Here is a 20,113-nt window from a genome sequence, read left to right on the forward strand (position 1 = left end):
GGCACATCTCCACGAAGCAAGTCTGCATTCTGTATGGTCAGATTTGAATTATTCCATGACACACACACACACACACACACACACACACACACTTCAGGTGGAGATTCTGTAAGGAGGCTTACTCTGGCCACTGGGAAACAGAGCTCACGCTTGAGGTCAGATTGTGGGAATAACTAACAAATGGTTAGAGTTTTCCCGTTAGAAAAGCCCATCCATAGGTGTATCTGTTTATCAGCATCCCTGCGTCATGCACTTCCCAAGACTACACAGCTGGTCAGAGCTGGGAATGAATCCTTCCCACCCGAGGCCAGATCCTATGTCTGCGGGGTCGCATGTCCAGGAACACGATGCAGGACTCGGAATCTCTCCCGGAGGACAGTGCTCCTGAAACCTGCTGCTCAGCAAGGCGCGGAGAGTTATCTGACATGCAGATTCCCGGGCTCCCACCTCAGAGATTCTGACCCAGAGGTGTTTGTAAATCTGTTTTTAAAAAATATATTTATTTATTTATTTATTTATTTATTTATTTATTTACAGAGAGGAAGGGAGAGTGATAGTTAGAAACATCGATCAGCTGCCTCCTGCACACTACCTTGACCAGAATCGAATCTGGGACCCTTCGGTCCACTGAGCCAAACCGGTGAAGGCTAAATCTGTATTTTTAAATATATGTTTTATTGATTTCAGAGAGGAAGGGAGAGGAAGCTGGAAACGTCAATGATGAGAAACTCATGGACTGGCTGCCTCCTGCTCGCCCCATCTGGGAGGATCGAGCCTGCAGCTGGAACATGTGCCCTCACCCAACCGGGACCTCCTGGTGACCTCCTGGTTCATAGGTCCACCTTCCACCACCGAGCCAGGCCGGCTGGGCTAACTCTATTTTTAAATGATGATGGCTTGAGGATCCGACCTACAGCCGGTTTGGGGAGCTACTGTTTTGTTACAGCAAAGGCTAGGAGAACCATTTTCACCTGATACCACTGCTAGGTGGAAATGAGTGTGTTTTAGATCAGAGGGTCTTAACCTTTTTTTTTTTTTTTTTTTTTTTTAAACTATCTTACCTTTTAAGAACTTACTGAAATTGATCCTCCTCCCCCCAAACTTCTGCTTCTGATTCAACGTTTTTGGAGTGGGACCAGCTGGCTCCCAGGCAAGGCTCTAGGTACAGGAGACCAGGTGAAGATAACTGTGTGTGTGTGTGTGTGTGTGTGTGTGTGTGTGTATGGAGGGGGGGGGAGTACTCTTCTCACTCCCACGTGGCTACTGTTTTATCCACAACAGCTGCTGGTTATGGAGTGCTTGCCTCTTGCAGGTTATTTCACCGCTGAGGGAGGGGCAGCAGATGGGCCAGGCTGGAATATACTAAATCCTTTCCTGCTTCCTGTGGTCCTGGGTGAGAGCGAGGCTGAGCGGGGACGAGGGGCACCCCCAGGGACCCAGGAGCGCGGCTGGAGCACCGCACCCCGCTGCGGGGAGGATCAGGGTGGCCTCCCGGGGCGCGGACCGGAGGTGGGGCAGCCCCAGGCGCCTGGCGGGTGTCCCGGCCATCTCCGCCCGAAGGTGCGAGTGCGCCCGCGGCCCGCAGGGGGCGCTGCCGCGCCGTCCCGCCGCCCCGCCGCCCACTCGGCGGGCGCGCCTCTCCGCAGTCAGAGCCGCCGGCCCGGGACCGGCTCGTGGAGCGCGCAGACTTCTCGGCCGGACCGAGGACGCCGCCCGCCCCGATCGCCCGCCCGTGCGCTCGCCTTCCCCGTCCGCCCGGCCCAGCCCCGGCCCCGCGCCGCACCTCCCCGCGTCCGAGCGCACGGCTCCCGCCCCGGGAGCCTCCGGCCGTCCGGACCCCGCCGCCCGGACCCCGCCACTCCGATCCCGCTGCCCCGCTCCGCGCCCTGCTCGCCGGGCGCCGGGAGGGCGGTGTCGCTGAGGATGGGCGGCCCGGCGGCGGCGCGGAGGGGCGCCGGGGGGCTCCGCGCGCTGCTCCTGGCGCTGGTGGCCGCGGGCACCCCCGCGGGCGCCTACAACCTGGACCCGCAGCGCCCCGTGCGCTTCCAGGGCGCCGCCGGCTCCTTCTTCGGGTACGCGGTGCTGGAGCACGTCCACGACAGCACGCGCTGGTGAGTGTCCCCGCGGCTCCCCGCCGGCCGCCGCCCCAGCCCCGGCCCCGGTCCGGGCCGCCGCCGCCGCCGCCGCCTTTCCGGCCTCTCCACGCCGCCCGCCGCCCCGGGGGAGATTTAAATGTCTCCGCTGCCCGCCGCGCGGCCGCGGGGGAACGCGGGGAGGAGGGAGGGCGCCGGCCCCCGGGCCCCTGGACCTCCCCGGGGCGCCCGGGGTCGGAGGGAGCCGGGTCGGGCGCTTCCCCGGGGACCCAGCCGGGAGGGTGCGGGAGAGCCGCCCTGGCCTCCCGGCCAGACTCCACTCTCTCTTCGCAAAGGAACTTGGCTCCTCTGCCCTCCGCTGGCTGGCTCGCATCCCCAAGGCATCCCGGCTCGGTTCTGGCACCACAGTTTCGGGCAACTCTTGGTGACACCCCATCCATCTCTCCCCGGCTTGGCGTCAAGCCTGTCCCGCTACATCACGCACAGAAAGCGGAGTAACCGCGCCGTGGGAGGGCAGCAGGCTGTGCGCGCATTGGTGGGGGGCTGGGGTGGGGAGGGGTCCCCGGAGGCCTGGGTGTCTGAGACCCCAGGGGCATCTAGGAGCCAAGAGGCCCCCTCCTCCCTTACAAAGGCCCGCTGCAGAGGGAGCTGACAGGGTCCGGGTGCAGGGGAGGAGGAGGAGGGTCCAGGACCCCAGTGATGACAGGGACAGGAGGGCTGGTGGGTAAGTCCCAGGGTGGCTGGCCTCATTCCACATGGGTTCTCTGGCCTGGACACAGCACCAGGAGTCTCAGAGGGATGTGGTTCTGGAGAGGTTGAGGAGGCCAGTTGCCCCTAAGAGTCTCAAGGGGTGGGAACTCTCCGGGGTTAAGCACCGCCAGCTAAGGGGTGCAGACCTGAGTGTACAGCCTCCTGGGGCGAGGACGGAGGAGAGGCTGGTCCCTCCCTCACCATCTTCCCTGCACAAGAGGGAATGAAGCGGACAGAGGCACCTCTTCATCCCAGTTTGGCCCAGGGATAGCCCCCCTGTTCAAGGTCATAACCTCATGGGGAGCCCCCAGTGACTATTGTGTGGCCCCCAGTGTGAGCATCCTTAGCAGGAGCCTGGGAGGGCAAGGCCAGTGGCGTGTGCTCTCTGCCGCAGGTAGTTAGTTCTGCCGGAGCGTCACTGCTCCGAATCGGTCCGAGGCTGGTGGAAAAGAGTGGATTGTGGATCAAGTCCGCAGAATTCCTGGAAAAGCCGGGACTCCGTGACCAGCCAGCCCACTCACAGGCATGCGGTTTCAAGAGCTGCCTCTGAGAGAAGCTGTGCTTTTAAGTCCGAGTGTGGCTCCTGTCCCGTTTTCACGTCTCCCTCCCTGCCGCCCGCCCCAGGTGTGGGATTGAAGGCCAGACTGCCTTTCCCTGCCCGTGCCAACACCCTTCCAAAAGCAAAGCAGGCTGAGCGCCTTCCCCATGGCCCCCCCCCCACACTCGGAGAGAGGCACTTGGCTGTCGTAGAGAATGCAGCCCGGGCAGAAGCCGTGTGTGTGTGTGTGTGTGTGTGTGTGTGTGTGTGTGAGTGAGAGAGAGAGAGAGAGAGAGAGAGAAAGAGGGAGGGGGGGAGGGAGAGAGGGAGGAAGGAAGAGAGCACACCCCAGAATACCACGCGAGGCTCCTGGGTGCGCCCTTGGCACCAAGCGTGCGGAGAGAGCTGTCAAAAATAGAAGGGCTTCTTCTCTGGGCAGGGGGGCCCTGGGAGAGGCGGGCCAGGGCTCTGGGGCATCTGTGGGTGCGGACTTGTCTGCTCCGAGCTCTTCAAGCTCTTTAAACGGCTCCGTTGGGGGGAGAGGCACGAAGGCCCTCTCGCCCGCATTTGGATGGGCCACAGGGCTAAGCGGGCCCAGTGGGGGAGCCCAGAGCTGATCTGACAGGTGCAGAGGGCTGAGCCTGCTTTGTTTGAAGAAGGGGAGGAAGAAAAGCTGGGTGGTGTGGATACATTTCAACTCGGCGCCTGAGTGAATGGCAGAGGGCGGGAGCGCTGGTGCGCAGCCATGGTGCCAGTGGAGATGGGGGGGGTGGGCCAGATATTTCAGGGATCCGTGCAAACCCACCCACAGCCAGGCTGCTGGTCGCTCAAGTGCCCTCTCTGCTCCTGAAACCGAGGGTGCTACTCCCGTCCCTAAGGTTGTTTAGGTATCAACTAACCCAAGATCTTTTTTAAAAAATGTATTTTATTGAGATTTTACAGAGAGGACGGGAGAGAGATAAGTTAGAAACATCGATCAGCTGCCTCTTGCATGCCCCCTACTGGGGATGTGCCTGCAACCAAGGTACGTGCCCTTGACCGGAATCGAACCTGGGACCTTTCAGTCCTCAGGCCGATGCTCTATCCACTGAGCCAAACCGGTTTTGGCCCGAGATCTTTTTAAAGCAGTTCATTTCCTCCCTCCTCTCCCCTCCACTGATTTAGGTTTATATTAGATGGTCTTTGTCTTAGCCCGAGTGGTCGGCAAACTCCTTTGGTCAACAGAGCCAACTATCAACAGGACAACGATCGACGACATTTCTTCGGAGAGCCAAATTTTTCAAACTTAAACCTCTTCTAATGCCACTTCTTCAACATAGACTTTGCTCAGGCTGTGGTATTTTGTGCAAGAGCCACACTCAGGGGCCAAAGAGCCGCCCACATGTGACTCTCGAGCCGCCATTTGCCGACCACGGCCCTAGAGGCTGGGCTTCACCAGGAGGCGAATGAAAACCCCACCGAAGGCCTCTCACACACACAGGCCCCTGCCAGGGCCCCGGGCCTCCTTTTTTTGCTCATAATTCTGGATGAATGTCCTTCCTTCAGAATGAACAATGTCACCCTCCATGCATAGGATTCAGGCCCTGCAGACAGGAGACCGGCCCAAGATCCCTACCTTAACGTTCAGCCCTGGAGTTGGCTGAGTGGCTTAGTGACTGGTGGTTGGTCCCCTCCTCCCACGTAGTCAGTCCCTGGGCTCTGCATCTTTCAGCCCCGCATGAGGGCCGTGTAAGTTGTTTCCCGTTATCCAGGTTGATAAACAACAGCGGGGGTAAACATCCTTGTAACTAAAGCTTTGCGGTGTAATTACTTCCTCTCACTGCCTTCCTGGGCTTAGACTTGCTGGGTCAGAGAGGAAGGGAGATGCGAAGTCCATTTCCTATGCATCCCAAGCACCAGGGAAGCGAAAGAGAATGCCCGAGAGAAATGCGTTCACTGACGCGGCACTGGAGTTTCGGAGTTTTTACCCGAGGGCTGCTTGGGACAGTGCACAGGCTCAGCCACCCGGGGAAGGGGGCCTAGAACGGTCACAGATCGTCACAACGGGTGCGAGAGGAAAAGGATGGGCACGGAAGGGAAAGAATCCATGGAGACGGAAAGGCAGCTGTTGATTAAGCCTTGTATTTAGTGTCTGTCTTCTTGACAGGAAATTGCTCCTTAGCTGCTTAAAAAAAAATGTTTTATTGCCGAAACCGGTTTGGCTCGATGGATAGAGCGCCGGCCTGCCGACTGAAAGGTCCCGGGTTCGATTCTGATCAAGGGCATGTATCTTGGTTGCGGGCCCATCCCCGATGGGGGTGTGTGCAAGAGGCAGCTGATCGATGATTCTCTCTCATCGATGTTTCTAACTCTCTGTCCCTCTCTCTTCCTCTCTGTAAAAAAAATCAATAAAATATATTAAAAAATGTTTTATTGATTTCAGAGAGGAAGGGAGAGGGAGAGATAGAAAACATCAATGATGAGAGAGAATCATTGATCGGCTGCCTTCTGCATGCCTCCTGCTGGGGACCAAGCCGAAACCTGGGCGTGTGCCCTTGACTGGAATCGAACCTGGGACCCTTCAGTCTGCAGGCTGTGGCTCTATGCCCTGAGCCAAACCAGTGAGGGTGCTCCTTAGCCTCTTAATTTGATATTAGTGAGTCAGTAAGTTTGCTCCATGCTGATGAAACACCTTTTCACGGGTGAAAGGATTGGTTGTATGTAGGTGAGGGAGCGGGACTGGCTGTGTGTAGGGTGAGGAGTGGGAAGAACGTGTTTGAGGTGGAGGGGCACAGGGCAGTGGGGCCTCTGCAGGGGCAGAGCTGAGGGATCGTGGGGGTAAGAGCCCTTTCCTAGATACATATCACGGAGCACGTGTGTGCACGTGCGTGCGTGTGTGTGCGTGCGTGCGTGTGTGTGTGTGTCAGAACTAGCCCTGCTTCCTCACTCAGAACAGTCCTGTCAGTTCTTTTCAAACTGTCGCCGACCAGAAGGTCCTAAATCTCTGTAGGAGAGGCCATGTGACCTCGCTTTTCCCAGCCCTGGGGACCGAGGCCAGCTTCTGCAGTCACAGCGCATCGGAGCGGAGCCCAGACCCCTCCTCTCCCCACATGCCTGGCTGAGGGGACCCTCTGGCCATGCTCTAGGCATGGGAGCTGTACCAGTGGCCAGGGGACCAGAATATCCCGGGCTGTGTCACAGATGCCCCTTATATCCGTTTTGGATGCAAACCTGCAAGTGACTCCGTTTTCTCCTTTGCAGCATCACCCTAGGCCCAGGTGTCTCCCGTGCAGGGACAGCTGCCTCTGGTACACCTCCCACCCCCAATCTTCCTGCACCCCTTGAACACCAGCAGTGAGGTGCCAGGGGACACGGACAAAGCTGACTTCTGTCCCGCAGACATGGGTGGGCTCCTCAGCTGCAGGACAGACAACTGTAACACCCTGTGATATAAATAAATGCAACCCGGCTGGCATCCAGCCCCCAGAGCGGGGTTCGCCCACGCCCCTCCCCTCCTCTCCTCTCCTCTCCTCTCCAGACGCCCTGGAGTTGGTTGGGTGCACCGGCTTCCTCTCTGGCCACGTGCTTCCTGCCCCATCTCTCGGGACACGGCTAGCCGGCTGTGCCCGGGCACAGGGCGAGGGCTTTGTGAAGTATGTCCGAGCATCCTTCAGAGAGGGCGAGGGGGCAGTCCAGAGCCAAGGATCACATGTCATCCACCCTCTGCCTTGGGGCTGAGCCTTCAAAGGACTGGCATTCAAAGGCACGCTGCCATGTGCCAGCACAGTTGCCAGCCGCCAGATAGATGGCGATTTTAAAGTAAAAATCAATGACAGCTAAAGAAGAGGAAGAACCCAGTTCCTCCGTCGCACCAGCCACATGGCAAGGGCTCGGTGCCCGCATGCGGCCGGCGGCCTCCGTTTGGGATGGGACACGGGAGCATCTATTCATCACTGCAGAACTTCCGCTGGAGGGGGCGGTGGGGGGTGCTGCTTTAGAACAATGACATGTCTTAAAGGGCCAGACAAAGATCCAAAGGTGACATGAGTAAAGAAACACCAAGCCTTGGTGTATTTGCCCAGCCATCGGACCTCGGCTAAGGGGCAGGGCTTCAGGAATGAAAACTCCGCTCCCAGGCTGATGGGTGAGAAGGTGGTGGGTTCCAGTCTCGCGTCTCAGGCAAAATATAAGCTTTGGGCTCCGATGGGGAGGGGCTCGTCCTCAGGCAGGCACAGGTGGTGGTTGGTGGTGGGGGGGCAGAAGAGAGACTCCTGGGAAGGCAACACGTTGAGGGATCGTGGGCCTTGCTGCCCCATTTTAGGGGGGAGATGCTAGCAATGGCTTGGCAGCTTGCCTCCTCACAGCCTCTTTGCTGAGCCTCTGAGGCCTGCTGACTCTGGGACTCGGGGGAGGCCCCACCTCCCCATCTGGGTTTGCTGGAAGCAACACTCTCAGGTCTGGTCCCTGGTTGTTGTTGTTGTTCTTCTTCTTTTAAAAAACATATCTTTATTGATTTCAGAGAGGAAGGGAGAGGGAAAGAGAGACAGAAACCTCAATGATGAGAGAGAATCATCGATGGGCTGCCTCCTGCACGTCCCCTACTGGGGTTCAAGCCCGGCATCTAGGCATGTGCCCCTGACCAGAATCAAACCTGGGACCCTTTTTAGTCCACAGGCTGATGCTCTATCCACTGAGCCAAACCAGCCAGGGCTGGTTCCTGGCTCTTACTGGCCCCCCCAAGAGCCTGCTGTCTCAAGCTCTCAGGAAGGGATGATGGGTGCGTGAGGCCCAAGGCCCAAGAGGACCCAGAGAGCGTCCTATGGGGTTTCCGGGGAGTTTCCCCGAAGAGCCCGAAGCTGGCCCGGGTGCTGTTTTCTGAACTGGTGCTGAACCAGCCGGGGCAGAGGCAGCTGGCTCTCCTGGGCGGGCCCCTCCCAGAGCCAGAGGACAGACTTTTCTCAGCCAGTCCCTCCCAGCCCGGAGGGCCAGGGTGCGAAAGGGCCGGGCTCCGGGACCAGCTAGTTCTCCGGGGACCTGCTGCTGGGCCGGAAACAGTCTCCTCCTGATGACTCCCCTTGTGATTTGTCCCGGGAGGAAGTTTTCACATTTATTCAAAGTAGCCGTGGTGTTCTCAGAAATCACTTGCTTTCAGGGGTGTTGCACTGCGACTTTTAAGAAGTCAAAATGAACCGAAACCGGTTTAGCTCAGTGGTAGAGCGTCGGTCTGTGGGCTGAAAGGTCCCGGGTTCGATTCTGGTCAGGGGCATGCGCATTGGTTGCGGGCACATCCCTGGTAGGGGGTGTGCAAGAGGCAGCTGGTCGATGTTTCTCTCTCATTGACGATTCTAGCTCTCTATCCCTCTCTCCTCCTCTCTGTAAAAAATCAATAAAATATATTTAAAAAAAATTAATAAAGATATATTAAAAAAAAAAAGTCAAAATGAATGATCCCATCAGATAGTATTTGCTGAGCATGGTTGGGGAGCCAAGGCTGCCACAGGCATGGTGGTCTTTTATGGGATCTTTGGGAGGACCTTGGGCATGGCTCCCGTTTGCCAGTCGGAGGCTTTGCAGAGCTACAGGGGGCGTGCACAGCCCAACCAGCCCCAGCGATCAACCTACAAGGACTGGTTTCCTCTATTTGAGCCCGGGTGGCCCGCCCCACCCCTGCCCTAGCGTCTGGTATTCATGTGCTGCCGTGGGCACAAACCCCGGAGCAGGGTCAGCATCGTGTAGGACACACCAGCCCACCAAGTCCCTGCCCAAGGTATCCGGTTCCTAAGGGGGAGAAAAGGTGCCTCTTGGCCTTGACACCTGAAGGGTCCTACCCTGTAATCTGAAGTCAGAGCATCCTGGGTGCATGGTCCCTCCCCGCCACACTTTGCCTCTTCTGCCTCATCACTGCCCTAGGAGGGGTCCCTGCTTTCATTATTATCTTTGTTTTAGAAATTAGGGAGTGTCTGGGGACTTGCCCAGGGTCACACAGCTGAAGAGGAACTGGCAGACTCTTTGGGGCTGTTTCTACCCTCTCTTCCCCAACCCCCTCACTTTGCATTGCTCATGTCAGAGCCCGTGGACCTGTGGTCCCGGCTGGCAGTGAGATTCCTTTGTGGGAAGGAAAGGCGATCGGGAAGATGGGGGAGCACTAGCCACAGCTATGAGCTGCAGAGTCGGATGCTTGGGTTGGACCCAGGAGCAATGGTTGGCGATGGAGGTACTGCTGTCTAGTTCCCTTCGGGGTTGGCATGCCCCAGCCCCGTGGCCGGCAAACTGCGGCTCGCGAGCCACATGCAGCTCTTTGGCCCCTTGAGTGTGGCTCTTCCACAAAATACCACGGCCTGGGCGAGTCTATGTTGAAGAAGTGGCGTTAGAAGTTTAAGGTTGAAAAGTCTGGCTCTCCAAAGAAATTTCAATCGTTGTCCTGTTGATACTTGGCTCTATTGACTAGTTAGTTTGCCGACCACTGGGCCCTAGCCTGATGGTGTGTCTGTTTTCTATTACCGCAGTATTGCTGCAGAACAGGCCACCTTAACACTCAGCGGCTTAAACCAGTCACCATTTATTAGCTCCTGATTCTGTGATTGGCAGGTTACACTGGGTTCAGCTGGGTGGTTCTTACGTTCTCCGCTGGGCTCACTGTGCACCTGCTGTCAGCTTCTGGGCAGCATGATTGGTCGGCGGGTCTAGGACGGCTTCAGCGGGGATGGCTGTGTGTGCCATCCACAGCAGTCTGGGCTTGTTGTACCCATGGTGGCTGGGCAGGGTGCCAGGAGGGCACTCGAAGTGTGCCCGGTCTCTCGGAGCCCGGGCTGTTCCTCCTGTCACTTCCTATTGGCCAGTGCAAGTGCAGGGCCAGCCCACGTTCTTTTTTTTTAAAATTTTTTAAAATTAATATAAACTAACAGCTGAGGGGGAAAGAGAAACATCCATGATGAGAGAGAATCATCGATTAGCTGCTTTCTGCACGCTCCCCACTGAGGATCGAGCCTGCAACCCAGGCATGTGCCCTTGACTGGAATTGAACCGGGACCCTCCCTTCCACTGGCCGACACTGTATTCCCTGAGCCAAACTGGCCAGGGCAGACTTCACCTCTTGATGGAAGAAGCTGCAGAGTCACATTGAAAAGGGCCTGGGTACAGGAAGGGTGGAGAATCGTGGCTACTGGCACCATCTGCTGCCAGTGGTGAACGTGCCCTCGCCATTCCTGGATTTCTGTGACGTCAGCGGACGGAACGGGTACATTTCTGCCCGCACCCCAGAAAAGGGACGGAGGCTCTGCGGGCTCCTGGGGCTGCCAGGAGGTGGAGCTGGGATGAGTTGGGTGCCAAGGTTTTTGACCACCTGCCCAGCATTCTCAACCCTTCTTTGAATGTACCCTTGGTACCCAGTACTGGGTGCTTAAACCTTACAAGAACGCTTATTAGGTACATTTTCCTTCTGGTTCACAGAGGAAGAAGGCGGAGGCCCAGGGTGGTTAAGACACTTGCCTGAGGTCACACAGCCTGTCAGTGGCAGAGGCAGCATTGGAATCCTGTGTTGCCCTTGTGCTTCTTACACGTCACTTGTCCTTGGAGCTTAGCATCCAGGTGGTGTTACTCGTTTAAAATACTTCAAAGCAGCCAAGACCAGTTTGGCTCAGTGGATAGAGCGTCAGCCTGCGGACTGAAAGGTCCCAGGTTCGATTCCGGTCAAGGGCATGTACCTTGGTTGTGGGCACAGCCCCAGTGGGGGGCGTGCAGGAGGCAGCTGATCGATGACTCTCTCTCATCGATGTTTCTAACTCTCTATCCCTCTCTCTTCCTCTCTGTAAAAAAAATCAATAAAATATATTTAAAAAAAATAATAAAACACTTCAAAGCAGCTGTCCTGCTTACACCCGGAGCCTCAGGGTCCTCGGATGTAAAAAGAGGCGCCTCTGAGGTTCTCAGGTTCCCTGCCTCCAGTTTGCAGGCACTGGCCCAGGGGAGTCTCTCCCTCTGGGAGCGAATCGTTCTGTACGCTGAGAGGTAGTGCTCCCTCTGCTCAAGGCTGTCTGTTTTCCGTTGACGGAGGGTGCGGAGGGATTCCTGGGGTTTCCGTGCGGGGCAGTGAGCGCAGCAATGGAATTATCACTGCCACTTGGGTCCCTGGGGAAGCTTTGGCTCTGGGATCAAATGCATGAAAGCAGCCCTAATGGGCTTAAGGTTTTGAATCCCCAGTTGCTGTCCTGGATCTGGCTGTGATTTCGCCCGCAGAAGCACCGCCGTGGCATTTGTGGGGGGGGAGGGGGGGGAGGGAGGGAGGGAGAAGAGAGGGAGGTCGGGAGAAGAGAAGGAGGGAGGGAGGGAATTGCTGTCCGTTCCCAGCCTCCCCCAGGAGGCAGCTGTGGCTCAGCCCTTCTCCGCCACCTGCTCTCCAGGGACCAGACCTGCAGTTCGCCCTCAGGATGTGAGGGACAGACGGGCTCAGAGCAGGATGGGCGGCCGCCCTGGAGCCTTTGTTGCCCGCTGGACCACACACAGGCCGACCGAGGAAGCGGCCGTGTTGGAAAAACCCAGGGCAACAGGAGGGAGTTGGGGGCACTGATGCCCCGGGTTCAGATCCAGCCCGGTCACCTGCCATCTCCATGTGAATGGGGTTAGTGTTTCTAACAGGGGCTGCCTGCCCGGCAGGACTGACCCGAGCAAACACTCAGACACCCCGCGAGCATGCCTGGAGCTGGCGGGTGAACAGACGGGCCCACATGGTTCAATCGGTGCGTGAACTACTCCCGGAGAGGCGCGAACCTCCAAGGAGATGCTGGGAGGTCCGCCTGATGGGGAGGAGAAAGCCTTCGTTCTGTTCCCATGCCAGTCTGTCCTTAGGCATGAAAAAGGCTTCCCCATCCGAGTTCTCACCTGCGGGCCTCTCCTGGGCTTTCTCAGGCAGGTCACTGGGGTGAGCAGCTGGCATCGCAGAGGACACGTGACCCCTGTTGCTTCCCCTTTCCTCCTGCTGGCTGATATGGGATGGGCAGAATCGGGCAGCGGGCATGGTGAGGGCACGTGCTACCGCTTGGCGTCTTACCACCATGCTAAGTGGGCATGGGCGAGTCCCGGGACCGTCTCTGGCCACCTGCTTCCCCGTCGGTACAACGGGGGGAATATCAGTGCCGCCCACAGGGTCGCCGTGAAGATTCAAGCAAGATTCTGCCGTCGGGAGCCTCGCCCAGCACCTGCGCCCCCCGCGTGCCCAACCCGTGCCCATTGTCCTCGCGATCAGAGATCCAGACGTCTGAGGGAAGCAGGGGACCACCGTGCCTTTGGAGTTTGGGTGCATCTTTACCCGGGGACGGCATAGGAGGGAAGCCTGGCTTCTCAAGGGTCCTCTGTTCGGACCGGCTTCAAGGGGACAGGATTGTCCGTCATCGGGGTGGGGGGTGGGTACAAAGCACCCTTTAGGCGGGAAGTCACAGGGAGAGCTTGTTCCCAAGTGCCTTCCCATGGAGCGGGCCGGGGACGCGGCCCGAGCGGCCGCACGCCCATCCGGCTCCCAGATGCTCTCCATGCTGCCGGTCCGGGGACCACACCGGGAGTCTCGGACAAAGGTCAGCGCCAGCCCGATGGTTTATTCCCGGGTGCGGGACACTCCGGCCTTTTCAGATGACGACCGCACACAGGAAAGAAATGTCTTGTCTTGTCAGGAGTCCCAAGGAGGGTCTGGGGGGACGTTGGAAGCTTCTGGGATGTCTCTCCGTAACGTAGGAGAATGAGAAAGAGCAGATGGCATCTCCTCAGCGGCTTGCCCCGAATCCTGGGCCGTCGCGCTGGCTCTATCTCTCGGGATCAGCCTGGCCGATCGCCAGCTGAACCCACTTCAGAAAAGACAAGCTCATCGGCTGGCCGGCCGCCGCCGCAGCCCTGCTGGCCCGCAGCCTGGGTACGGAGCAGCGCCAGGCGGAGGAAGCCACGATGTTCTGTAAACACAGAGATACAGGCTCAGGCTCCACCGTGCCACCACCCCTGCGAGCCGGGCGCGCACGTGTGCATGCACACGCTCCCGGATCTCTCGCTTCATTTCCCATGACACGGGGCTTGGGGAAACCTTTCTCGTCCGAGCAGCTGATTCGGCGTTGGAACCAGAGGGTTGTTATCAGTGCTTTAAAATAACACACACACACATTGAACTTACTTTATTTTTTAAAATACGTTTTTTTTTTTTTTTTTTTTTTTTTTTTTTTATTGATTGCAGAGAGGAAGGGTGAGGAGGGGAGAGAGAGAAACATCAGTGATGAGAGGGAATCATGGACGGGCTGCCTTCGTCATGCCCCCTACTGGGGATCAAGCCCGCAACCCAGGCATGGGCCCTGACTAGGAATCCAACAGGGACCTCCTGGTTCATAGGTCGATGCTTGATCAGCTGTTGTTAGAATCCTCACGTACCTCGGACTTGGAAGGGAAAGATAATGAAGCCGGTCCATCCTCCACTTTCGAGTTCCATGTAAGCGCTGCCCCTCTCCCTCTCTGGTCCTGGCGGAGAGCAGCAGTGCCTGGGCTCGGGCCCTCCAGGGTCCCTGCCCGCTGGGATGGCCTGCGCTCCCGTTCGCTCTGTGCGTTGGGAGCAGAGGCACCGTCTGAAGTGTGCAGGGCTCCAGTGCCGTTGGAGGGGGGCGGGGAAGGCGCCTGAGAAACAGCCCGCCCCTGTAGGAGATTAATTCTCCCTGTGTTTAATTTTTGTCATTCTTGCCAAACGAATTGCAAGTGGCGTGTATTCACGGGGCGCGGATGTAGGTTTGGAGTCGGTAGGAGTTTTTAGACCCAGCCCCCCCCCTCCCCCCCCCGGGGTTTCCGAGCGGGGGCGGCACAGTATGCTGCCCAGATCCGACAGGCAGACACGTGGGAAGGCGTGGTTGTTTCAGCGGCTTGGATAGGTCCCCCCTATGGCACCCCCTTTCCAGGCGGTTAATGCTTCTCACCTGTGCAAACAGGGCCGGCTGTATGGAGAGCAGCCCTAGGGGCTCTGAGAAGCTCAGCCCAGAAGCCAGGGGTGGGGGGCGGGGGAATTGATCCCTACCTGTGTCATCCTGCGTTTGCATTAGAGCAGCCGAGAGCCGGCCAGAGCAGCCGAGAGCCAGCCAGAGTGCTCGTGCGCGGGGGACAGAGGCGGGGTGGTCTGTTTGGGAACATGCTGCAGCGTGGAGATTCGGCAGCTGTGGCCCACCCTGGTGAGCTGGAGGGGCAGCTCCCCTATGTGTCCCTGAGGGCCCGGGGGGCAGCTTGGGTGTGACTTGATGCGCACAGAACAGAACGCAGCCTGTCCCGGACAGATCCTGAAGGAAGCGCTCCGGGAAGCGGGGGGTGGTCTCCCCGGCTCCTGGCCTCCTCAGAGGTCCTTCACCCCCTGGGTGTGGAGGGGTGGGGGCAGGGGCAGTGAAGATGAGACCCACATGCCTTCCCACGAACATGACATGGGTCTGAGTCTCTTGGCGTGGGAGTCCTTGGTGATGTCTGCCGGCCTTGCTGAAAGCCCGTCTGAGGGTCTCCGGCTTCTGTTTCGCATCGGGTTGGGGGTGGGGGTGTGGGGAGAGGCAGTGCCATTTGAGGCCAGGATGGGGGTGAAGCGTGAGTGTCCGACACCTCCAGATGACACCGTGAGGGGAGCTGGGTCCCTAGGAAGGCTGTTGGGGGTCATTCTTCCCTATACAGCCTTTTGCACAAATGACCCAGGGCAGGGTTTCCCAAAGTGTGGTACGCGTACCCCCAGGGGTAGGGGAAGAGTTTGGTGGGGGTACGAGTTGCACCGGAGTTTGGTGGGGACATGCACTGCACTGTGCTGAGCTGCGCCTAATTCTACGATCTCATGAGTACGAGGGGTACTCAGCGTTATGAAAATTATAGAAGGGGTGCCCAGGTGAGTGGAGCTGATCCATTTCACGGTGCCCACAAGCTTGCTGGGGAGATCGCACCCCCTTTCCAGGCCGCCGGAGAGGCAGAGCAGCTCGTGTTCGCCTCGAGGAGCGGCTTGGAGCCTTCTGCTCTTGGAACATCAGCATGGGTTTTGTCTGCAGTCCCATCGCGCACGTTCTTTTTCCAAGTGGCTCGTGGCTCAGCACAGGCCGTACCTGATGGGGGCTGTTTGGTATTCTCTGCCCTCACTCCTCGGCTGACTGCTTTCCGGAAACAACGCACGAAGCTGTAGGTCAGAGTCGTTTTTGGTAACATCTGGAGGGGAACTGGCTGCTGTTCCGCTGCGTTCCGTGCCCACGCGGGCCCACATGTGTCTTTTCTGTCTTCTTGGCATGTCTGTCTTCTTTTCCTCCCTCAGGGACGGGCTCTGCGGGGGTCGGCCCGTTCCCAAGGCAGCTTTCCGTTCAAGACGAAGGACATACGGCCTTGTTCTTGCCCAGTTTGCATGCCGATGACGGCATCCATGCTTTGAGTTGGATGCATTTGTCATCCCGCCCTATGCCTACGTCTTTCCTGTGTCCCCCCCCCGTACGTGTGCATGGTGTGTGTGGTGGGGAGGGAAGAGAAACGGTATGGCTATGTATCTTATTGATTCACATCATTGTTTTTTTTAAGTCTAATACATCCAGGAGAGTGAGCATATCATATATACAGTCTAATTAGAATGATCATAAATTTGTGTGAGCACTGCTCAGGTTGAAAAGTAGAACATCATGAGTACACAGAAAGCCCCGCCTCCCTCACTACAGTCCTCCCCTCCACCTCCCCCACCCCTCACTCCTCCCCAGAGGTAGCCATTATCCAGATCGCGTAACCCCACAGTAACACTTCCACTGCTTTGAACTTCAGGTACATGGAGTCAGTGAGTACTTATAAGATTTATCCGTGTGGCTGCAGTTGAGTGATGTTCACTGATGTTCATGGTCGTGTAGAATTCTATTGTATTTCTCTACCATAACTTACTTATCCATTCTAGCTCTGATGGACTTTGAGCTTCTTTAATTGTGGCCTTTACATATTTAGCCGTGAACACGTTTGTACCTATCTCCTGGTAGGCACGTGCCTGCATTTCCTTTGGGCATGTTCCTAGACACGGAATGAGTGGGTCCCAGGCTGGGCACATATGTGGCGTTATTAGAAACTGTTGAATTTTTCTCCCGACATGGCTCTAACGATTTACACTCCCACCAGCAGTGTACGAGGGTTTCCGTGGCTCCAACTCCTTGCCAGCACTTGATATTTTTGGTCTTTTTGGATTTAGCCTCCTCGTAGGTGTGTGGTGGTAGCTCATTAGTTATTCCTCTGATAACAACTATAGTTGAGCACCTTAAAATGTGTTAATTGGCCACTTGGTTATGGTCTTTCATCAAGTGTCTATTCAAGTCTTTGGCCCGTTATGGTATCGGATACTTGTATTTTCCTTCTCAACTTGTAGGCGTTCTTATAGATTCTGGATAAGCACTGTTGGTTGGTTATATGTATTATATGAGAGCACCAAACATCTGCTCTCAATGTGCTGGCAGACAATCCACCAGGTTCAATGAGGGAGGCCCTCCCTCCTGGCCCCGCCAGCACAGCACAATGCTGGGAATGGCTTTCCAGGGAGCATTCAGACCGCCCGCCCGTGGCCGCATACGGATTTAGCCGTCAGCCTCTTCTTTCCTGGTCCTGGGTTTGACAGAACGCCCTTTCTTCTCGATGTGCAGGATCCTTGTGGGCGCACCGAAGGCCGAGTCCAAGTACAGCACGTCCGTGAAGTCCCCGGGGGCTGTGTTTAAGTGCCGCATCCACACCAACCCTGACCGGAGGTGCACTGAGCTGGACATGGCTCGAGGTGGGTGACATCGACGGCAAAGTGGGAACGGGCTCTGTACCCTCATTCTTCCCTCTTTCTTCTCCGACGGCCGGCCTTCCTTCTTTCTTTCCTTTCTCCCTCCCTCCCTCCCTCCCTTCCTTCCTCTCTTTTTTCCTCCCTCCCTCCCTCCCTTCCTCCCTCCCTCCCTCCCTTCCTCCCTCCCTCCCTCCCTTCTTTCCTTCCTTCCTTCCTTCCTTCCTTCCTTCATTCCTTCCTCTCTTTTTTCCTTCCTTCCTTCCTTCCTTCCTCCCTCCCTTCCTTCCTTCCTTCCTTCCTCCCTCCCTCCCTCCCTCCCTCCCTCCCTCCCTTCCTTCCTTCATGAAGAGAGTACCTATTACTTTCTAAGCATCAGAACAAAGACCCTGCCATGCTTACAAATTAGTGGGCAAAAGAGACATTAAAAAGCAAGACTTGACAGCAAGAAGACCAGAGGGAAGCTGGTGTTGGATCTACACCTGATAAGAAAGATGCACACAGTCAGCGGGGCAGGTGGGAGGCAGAACCTCCAAGCAGAGGAGCAGGTGCCATTATCAGGTACAGAGTGGGGTGTGTGGCTGGAGTGGCGAGCAGGAGAGCGTGGAGGCAGAGGTAGGCTGGGCTGTTCACACAGGGCCCAGCAGGCGGGGGAAGGGGTTAGGGTTGTCATCCGGTGTCTGAAGGGAGAGGCCATTGAAATCCATTTTAGGGTATGTTTTAAGTAGGGAAAGCTATGGTCAGTGGATATGTTTAAAAGCTCACTCGGATCCAGTGGAATCAGACGGATCGGCCTGGGTCCAGAGCTCAGCTCTGCCAGTTACTAGTTGGGACTTACTGGGAATGTCCCATAGCCTCTTAGGCCTCGGTTTCCTCACGAGGACGAAGATGCCTTCCTACCTCACAGTATTACCTTGAGAAGATGGTGTGAGATAATAGAGGTGACTATCCAGAATTGTACTTGGCACTCAGCAGGCACTCAGTAAGTAGGAGTTATCTATCATAATAAAAGCGTAATATGCTAATCCTTTCGGACACCCTTCTGGATGACCTTCCAGATGAAGCTGGGGCTGCGAGGGAAGCCCAGGTCCCAGGTGCTGGAGGGAAGTCGGTGCCGGAAACTGGGAGAAGGAAGGCCTATTCTTGCACGAATTTCGTGCATCGGGCCTCTAGTTTTTTTTTTATAATCACTCCCGCTCCTCACTTTCTCCGTAGTCCTTTCCCATCTAGGGCTTCTGACTGTTGATATTTCTAAATGAAGTGTTGCCATGATTCTCCTCAGCAGGAAAGGAGAGGTGTCCTTGGTGTTCTCTAGGGCCACTCCAAATGCCTGGTGGGCTTGCTTGCTTGTTACTGAGGCATAACACACTGTGGAGCTTGCTTCAGAACATGGGCCGGGGCACCGCCTCCTTCGTCAAGAGCATCTTGCCATGCAAACAGCCTTGGCCGGATCACCCAGCACGCATAGTTGGGGGAGCTGATTTTACACTTTGTTGTGCGTCCTTATTTCCTCCCGAGCCAGTGGCAGACATTTGGGGGGTAGACCGCCCTTAGAAAAGCAGCCAGCAGACGTCTTTCCCTCACCCGGGCCTGGTTTTCCTCTTCTCCTTCCAGGGAACCATCGAGGAACGTCCTGCGGAAAGACCTGCCGGGAAGACCGGGATGATGAGTGGATGGGGGTGAGCCTGGCCCGGCAGCCCAGGGCTGATGGCCGAATCCTGGTAAGACCTCCCAGGAGGGGGTGGGGGTGCTGCCAGGAGGGCTGGCACTCTGAGCGTGAGTGACTTGGATCTCTCAGGAAAGCTGGGTGGCATGGCGACCGGGGCATGGCTCCGAGGTTGCCTACCCTGGACTGCTGTTTGGAGAAACGACGGATCTTTTTCTTTTCTTCCATCTGTCCGATAAGAATGTCTGTCCCAGGGAGCAGAGATGTGGCAGCGGAAACATAAATAAGATGTGTGGGGAAAAGTACTTTGTAAATCTTGCTCATAAATATTTGTGCGTGTCTTTTTAAGCTGAACTATAATGTACATAAAATGCACAGATCTTAAGATTACAGTTTGGGTTTTGACAATTGTACACATTCGTGCAACACCCCCCCTCCCCGCAGCACAACACACATGGTTTCTGTCCTTCCAAGAAGTTCTCTCATGTTCCCTTCGAGTCAGCTTCCCGCCCGCCCGAGGCAGCCACTGTCATGCACGCTGGTACTGCGGGTTACTTTTGCTTTTTCTACCACTGTGTGCCCACAGAGCCCCACCTGTGCACTCTTTTGTGTAAGGCCCCTTTCACTCAGAATAATACTTCCGAGATTAATCCGAGTTATGTGTATCAGGAGTTCACTCTTCTTTATTCCTGTATAGCATTATATTTATACTAGAGGCCTGGTGCATGATTCGTGCACAGGTAGGGTCTGGCCAGCCTGCCCTGATCTGGGTCCATAGTGCCAGGCCAGCTGTGGGGAGGGGACACAGGAGGTTGGCGGGTTGGCCCCGCCCCCATCCGTGGGGGGGTGGTCAGGGGGAGGGGCCCCAGACAGTTGGTGGGCCGGCCCCGCCTCCTGATCGAATTCCCGGTGGAAGGGATAATTTGCATATTACCCTTTTATCATATAGGATGAAATACATGTTATTTTTTAAATGTTTATTTTATTGATTTGAAAGAGAGAGATACAGTGATTGGTTGTTAGACTTACTTATGCATTCTTTGGTTGACTCTTTTTTTATTTTTTAAATATATTTTATTGATTTTTTACAGAGAGGAAGGGAGAGGGATAGAGAGTTAGAAACACTGATGACAGAGAATCATTGATCAGCTGCTTCCTGCATACCCCCTATTGGGGATGTGCCCACAACCAAGGTACATGCCCTTGACTGGAATCGAACCTGGGATACTTCAGTCCGCAGGCTGACACTCTATTCACTGAGCCAAACCAGTCAGGGCATGGTTGATTCTTATATGTGCCCTGACCGGGGATCGAACTTGCAACCTGGAATGGTG

The 20,113-nt window shown here is 56.5% G+C and overlaps 1 protein-coding gene across 1 annotated transcript in view; it reads left to right on the top strand.

Moving 5' to 3' along the window:
- Positions 1 to 1,608: 1,608 nt before the first annotated feature.
- The window catches only part of ITGA9 (integrin subunit alpha 9), a 242,502-nt gene continuing 223,997 nt past the window's right edge, over positions 1,609 to 20,113 (top strand). The window contains exons 1-3 of the mRNA XM_036431802.2: positions 1,609 to 2,111; positions 16,992 to 17,119; positions 18,728 to 18,834. Coding sequence (XP_036287695.1) covers positions 1,924 to 2,111; positions 16,992 to 17,119; positions 18,728 to 18,834 — 423 coding nt within the window. The 5' untranslated portion in view covers positions 1,609 to 1,923. The remainder of the gene's footprint in view (positions 2,112 to 16,991; positions 17,120 to 18,727; positions 18,835 to 20,113) is intronic.

This window comes from Pipistrellus kuhlii, unplaced genomic scaffold (genome assembly GCF_014108245.1).
Source record: "Pipistrellus kuhlii isolate mPipKuh1 unplaced genomic scaffold, mPipKuh1.p scaffold_m20_p_11, whole genome shotgun sequence".
Taxonomy (NCBI): domain Eukaryota; kingdom Metazoa; phylum Chordata; class Mammalia; order Chiroptera; family Vespertilionidae; genus Pipistrellus; species Pipistrellus kuhlii.